The sequence below is a fragment of the Pterocles gutturalis genome, unplaced genomic scaffold (assembly GCF_000699245.1).
Source record: "Pterocles gutturalis isolate BGI_N339 unplaced genomic scaffold, ASM69924v1 scaffold28240, whole genome shotgun sequence".
Classification (NCBI taxonomy): Eukaryota; Metazoa; Chordata; class Aves; order Pterocliformes; family Pteroclidae; genus Pterocles; species Pterocles gutturalis.
This window is the reverse complement of record NW_010146689.1, coordinates 2,651-8,621: the sequence shown is the minus strand read 5'-3', so window position 1 is coordinate 8,621 and position 5,971 is coordinate 2,651. Positions and strand designations below refer to the sequence as shown.

The window sequence follows — 5,971 nt, the reverse complement described above, 5'->3', positions numbered from 1 at the left end:
TTTCCCTCCCTGAGGAAGGGGCAGGTTGATGCAAGGAAGGGTGAACCATTAGCAGCGGGGAGCTGCCCTGACAGCCCTGTGCTCTCCAAGCATCTCCTTGTCCCCATCTGCTTCAGGTCTGCAGGTCCCTGGGTACTCTCTTCCTGAATTTGTTCCCCATCTTTTTTCTTGCTTGAAGACATTCCTCAACCAGGTGGTCTGGGGAGAAAGGGGATTTAAGTGGAGAGAAAATGCTATTGCAGCCTGTAGAAGAGAGAGTCCGAGTCCTTGCACCTTTCCTCCTGCCCACATACAGTGGCTTCTTGCAGATTACAGTTTTAGTCCAAATCCTACAGCGAATTTAAAAAGCACAGGAGATCATAGCTGAGCTTGGGGCTGTGGACCCAGAAAGGAGCATGTTAAAGAGAGCAGCCGTGGTCTGTACATTAGTCATCTTGGAATGTGGTTTAATAGTTTTGCTGATCATTTTTCTTCTTTTGTTTTAGCAACCAAACTTCAAGCAGAAATTTGTGGCTTTGCTGAAGAGGTTTAAAGTGACAGAGGAGGTAAGAAGTGTGAAGGCTGCTCCACCTGGCAGTGTCTCCTGCAGATGCGTAGGTGTCAGAGTGCTGGTTCCTGCTCACTGGGAGCACGAGGCGTGAGCTGCGGGTGCTCAGGGGTGTTACCAAAGGTGCTACGAGACATGGCACAGGCGGGGCCTTGGCTTTTCCAAAGCCTTCTCCCTCAGAAAGGCAGCTCTGAGCCTCATGCTCAAATCAAAAACACCTTCCTGTTTGGGAGAGGGGCCAGGGGAAGATGGGTGCTGTCATACACTGGTTCTGCCCCGGGGGCTGCTGTTGCACGTGCAGTCCTGGTCATGACTGAAAGCAGGCTAAAATCATCAGCCTGGGGGTAGCTGGCCTTGGCTGGGAGCCTGCGCTGAATGTGCAGCACAGCCAGTGGAGGTCCTCCCAGGTGTCTTAACTCACTGTAAGTATGACGGGTGCTGAGACTCCTTCAGATGTCATGCTCATGGCACCCTCCTTTGGCCCAATGACAGTGTCACTTGTTTCTTCTGCAGCCTGGGTTTGGCTCCCTGAGGTGGGAACAGCGGCGTGGCATGCCTTGTGGCTGGCAGGGAGCTTGTACGTGCCTGGCCTGGGATGCATGTGACTCGCTATCTCTTCATTGCCCTCTGGCCTTGGTCCCACAGGTCCTGGATTCTGACCCTGTAGACCAAACCCAGGAGGTGGAGGAAGATCTGGGCTTGCTCTATGACAGCCTGGAAGAGTGCAACAACAGTGACAGCGGCCCAGAGATTGAGGACAACGAGAGTGTGCACAGCACACCCAAGCCCACCCTGAGGTAAGGGTTGCAGGGAGTCACAGGCTGGCAGCACAATCTATGGGACGTGGAGAAATGCCCTCTGACACTTGTCTGTTGCTTGGGCTAACGCAGACATTGTCTTGTCTCCGCTCCCATCACCATCTTCTATTGGCACCACTGAGGTCCTCACTTGCATATCCTGTTTAATAAACTCAAAACTGCCTGTTAAATCTGACTTCCTTCACATTTAGTCTCATTTCATTTCTTGCCAGTCCAGCATCTGACACTGATCTGCTGGAAGAGTACCCACTTGATCTAAGCCCCCACTGTTCCCAGCTCTCATACCTTTCTGCTGACAGTCTTGGGCTTCTCAAGGCTCTCCACACGGAAGCATGCCTGTCTTTTGAGCACTTTGTGGCTGCTTGGGCCAGTCCTTGTGTCCCTGTGAGATCTGCATGCTGTGTTCCCACCCTTTGTGGAGACGTGACTAGCAATCATCAGTGATGTTCCTCACCCCGTTCCCCAGGCACCCAGTGGCTTGGCTTGCTCTGCTGAGCGCTGTTGACTTGGCACAGAGGTCTCCAGTGCACCGTATGGTGAAACCAGGCTTTTCTCCCGTGTGATCTGCATTCACATGGCCTCTCTGCTCGTGGCTGTTCTGTTTCTGTGCTGTCCTCTTGTGAGAAAGTTGCCTTTTATTGTCTTTCCACTTGGCTGCCTCACAGTGCACTGGCTCTCTTCTAGTCAAGCCAAGCTTACTTGTCATTATTGTTTCTGTAGTTTGGTATTTAAATATAATTTGAATTAGTTTAAATCCCTGCTGAAGATGCTTAGCAGGAGTAGCAGACTTGATCTGCACAGGCAAACTGTTTGAAATGAAATCTGCTGGATTCAGGAGCCCATGGGGCACTGGGGAAGAAACAGGAACGTGACAGAAGTCATGTTTTCCACAAACCTGCCTGTCATTGTGAAGGAGACAGCAGGCACGTGGGCAAGGGGGAGCTGCTTAGGTGGGCTGCTGGGACTCCAAAGGAGTTTCACACGGTCTCTCATCAAAGGCTTTAAAGAAACAAAGGTGCTGTGGGAGAAAAAGGAAGGTCTTTTTGTGGTGAGATAACAGTTTATATATGTAAACTACGCAAAACTATGTAAACTGTAAGAAAAGTCTTGTTGAGAGTATTTAAATATAAGACCCCATGCTGGTTCTGCAAGCGCGTACTTGCAAATATCTGGTCACTGGGAGAGCATCCTAGAGTAAGTGTTGGGTTGTGCTTGTACCTTGTACAGTGTTTCTCGGGTGTTTGCTGCTGCCGGTGGAAGGACAGCCTGTCCTGGGCTGGTTTTCAGCCTCTTCACAGTGTCCCTAGCTTCGGGTGTTCTCTGGTGCCTCAGGTTCTGGCAGTGCTGGGGGCGTATCCCCTTGAATTCACATTGCTGGGTCTGTACTTTTTCTAAGGAGCCAGCTGCCGAGGTCTTTAGCGGAGGCGGCGTGGTTCTGAGGGCCTGCAGAAGCCTTCTCGGCTGGCGAGGACCTTCCAGCCCAGCCTGGAAATTCAAGATGTGATCCTCATGTTGGATTTATTTATTGTCATAAACAGCCTTGCTAGACACTGTGAAGGTCTTTGTTGAGCAGGGGCATTCAGGTAGTCCTTACGGGTGAGCAGTGGCCGCTGCCCCGGTTTTGGCCAGTGGTGCTGGGAGCAGATGGCCATCCTTTTGATAAGCCAAGGTGGCTGCGCAGCTGTGGGCTGCTCCTGCACTGAGGCCAAACTGGAGCTAGAACTGAGGCTGTTAGGTGAAACCTCAACAGTCAGAGCCTTGGATTGAAGATCAGAGGTGAAGGAACAAATGTCTCCATAGGTGACTGGGCAAGTGGATGGGGGAGAGGGGCTGATGAACTGAAAACAGAAGGAGGCTGTGTGGAAGGGCTGGGATTTACCTCCATCTCAACCTGCTGAGTCTCAGGCATAATCGTGCCTGTGGGAGAAAGCCTCTAAACTGCAGAACAGGGAAGGCCGAGAGTTGCAGAAGAGCTCTGTGCTCAGTGTGGCACATCCTCTGGGGGTGAAAGCTTCTGAATCGCAAGTGAGAGAGGGCAGAAACAGACACAGCTTCCACATGAAAGGGGGAGACAGCCCCATTTAAATGGGGTGTTGAAAACCAGGCCAAGTGTAGACAGTCTAGACACATCCAATATCTAAGAAAAAGGAGAGGATGAAGATACCTTTCTGAGGTGCCAGAGGCACCAGGGGTATGTCGAGTTCTGGTGGTTTACTGGGACAGAACAGTGCTGATTGGGGGGTGAATTACTAGAAAATGTACTTATTTATCTGGTTTGGCTCTTAAGTTATTAACATAGTCTGTATGGATTGAAATCGCTGGCTGAGAAAAGGCAAGTGTAGAGTAGTGACTGTACAGGGTGGTGACCTCCACTGGAGGGGTGGAGAGAGCAGAAAGATGTTAATAAGAGGAGACATAATTTATCCCTGTGTGACCTGGAGAAAATGTCCCACCAGGGCACAATGCTGACTCTAAACCTGTAGCTGTAGTAAATGAACATGTCGTGAAGCAGCTGTTCATGAAGCCAGTGAGAGGAAAATTGAGCCTTGACTTCTCCCAGCCAGTGCCTAAATGCTGCTACTGCAGAGCTGCCCTGTGGTGGGGACCATCGTTTACTGAGATGAAATGTCCTTGTAGGAGCAGTCAAAGCAAAGAACCTGACAAACACTGTTGTGCCTGGCAGCACGGTGTGCTGTATACAGGTGAGGAAACGTGTTAAAAAGAAAGTTAAAGGAGCAGCCAGGATGTTCAGAAGTTTGTAGGCGTCCTGCAGAAAGCTGCAGATGTATCCAGATGAAGACAACAGAAAACAATGGAAAAACCCTGGCAGAGTCCTAACAGAACTGCTTTGTATCCTATGCCTGTGTGGTCATCCCTGGAAACCTGGTATCCCCATTTGCACACCAGGCAAATCAGGAGACACTTTTCCTGGGAGTTAGTGAGCAAATACACACGTACAGCTTAGAGGGAAGCTGGCTCAGATCTCGCGCAGGAAAGCCACACATTGCAGACGGGTTGCAGTTGTTGCAAGGGTCCTGGAAAAGCTGACAGCTGAGATCCAGTGATAGAAGCTGCTTGTTTCCTAAAGACTGGTCTTTGATCAGCACACAGGAGGTGGAGGGGGTCCTTGGCAAATAAATAATGGGTGGAAAAAGGGGAAACTAAGGTGGAAGCTCACACTGTGGTGGCAGACACAGTCCTGCTGCCCCAAGAGTGTTCCTTTGCTGACTGTTGTGACTTGGGAACAGAAGCTTGGAGTTGTACTGTGCAGCTCTGCAAAAACATCACCTCAGAGACCTAACAAAAGGCAAATTCAGATGCTGGGGAACAAAGCAGGATATTGCCATGCTGCTGCATTACCTGCGGTGTGGTTCTGTGTGCAATACTGTGGTCTCCAGAGCCTTGGGAAAGGGGAAAGCAGAAAGAGAAGGTGGGAGCTGCTGCTGGAAGTGTGCAGCAGCAGTCAGAGGCAAGGAGCCCTCCCTGGAAAAGGGGGAGCAGAAGGGAAGGCAGCAGAAATCTGTGGAAGCCGTGGTGGTGAATGGGGGCAGAGCGGCTCAGGAGCACGTTGGAGTTGTGGTGTTGACAGAGACGATACCAGTGAGGTGTGGCAAGGGAGCAGTTCCTTACCCTGCACTGCAGTGCTAGGGGATCACCTGAGAGAGAAATCGCTGCCGGCTAGGAGACAGGAACCCTGCCTCCGTCTCACCGGGGTCACAGGTTTAGCCCTGTTGGTCAGGGGTGGCCCCGTCCTGTCCCTGCACCCAGTTTTGTCACGGCAGCCCGTGGTGTGTGGGGCTGCCAGTCTGCTGGCAGCTCTGCTCCTAGGCTGTGCGTTGCTCAGACACTGGGGCGTCTGGCCCTGTGTCCTGCTGAGGACCTCTCCACAGTGCTCTGTGCTTAGGACAGGCTGGCGGGGGTGTGCTGGGATCATGGTGACTTTGTTCCTTTCTTATTCCTGCCTTTTTCTCTCCCATCTGTCTGTCTGTCCGTCCGTCCGTCTGTCTGTTTCTCTGCAGGCGTTTCTTTGAGGGAGTCTCTCATTCTGGTTCCCAGACTGAGATCGGCAGTCTGCACAGCCAGAAAGGGCAGGATCAAGAGTCGGGCAGCCCTGTGAGTTACCACACCACAACATCTCGCCCCTTCTCTCCTGAGCCAGCCCAGCATCCCCGCAGTGCCTGCAGCTCCCTCTGAGAACATAGCTCCTGGCAGCACCTGCCTGGGGCTGCTCCTTCCCTTCTTGCCTCTTCTTTTTCCCAGCGCAGGCAGGCAGGTAGCAATGGGGGGCATCCTCTGGGGCCAGTCCCAGGGGGATGCCGGGCTCCCTGGGAGGATCGTGTGTTCTGTGAGGCCGGGCACGGGTCACTGGCAGACGCCCCACACTCCATCCTGCTCTGACCCCACTCCCTGTCCCCCAGGGCGAGGCAGACAAGTGGAAGCTGGGAGCACTGCGACCACAGGAAGAGCCAAGAGCGGAGGTCCCTGTAGTGGTGAGTCCAGGCTGCGGGACGTGGAGTGGGGCTGGAGCTCCCTCAGGCCTCACCTTGCTTGCTGGGATACCAGGGGTGGCATCAGCTGGGAACAGGGCTGGGGGGGATGAGTGGAT

The 5,971-nt window shown here is 52.7% G+C and overlaps 1 protein-coding gene across 1 annotated transcript in view; it reads left to right on the top strand.

The window, feature by feature from the left end:
* The window catches only part of LOC104470795 (phosphofurin acidic cluster sorting protein 1-like), a gene marked incomplete at both ends in the record, with an annotated part of 11,110 nt that overhangs the window by 2,493 nt on the left and 2,646 nt on the right, over positions 1 to 5,971 (top strand). The window contains 4 exons of the mRNA XM_010085844.1: positions 486 to 545; positions 1,193 to 1,344; positions 5,385 to 5,478; positions 5,784 to 5,855. Of these exons, the coding sequence (XP_010084146.1) occupies positions 486 to 545; positions 1,193 to 1,344; positions 5,385 to 5,478; positions 5,784 to 5,855 (378 nt within the window). The remainder of the gene's footprint in view (positions 1 to 485; positions 546 to 1,192; positions 1,345 to 5,384; positions 5,479 to 5,783; positions 5,856 to 5,971) is intronic.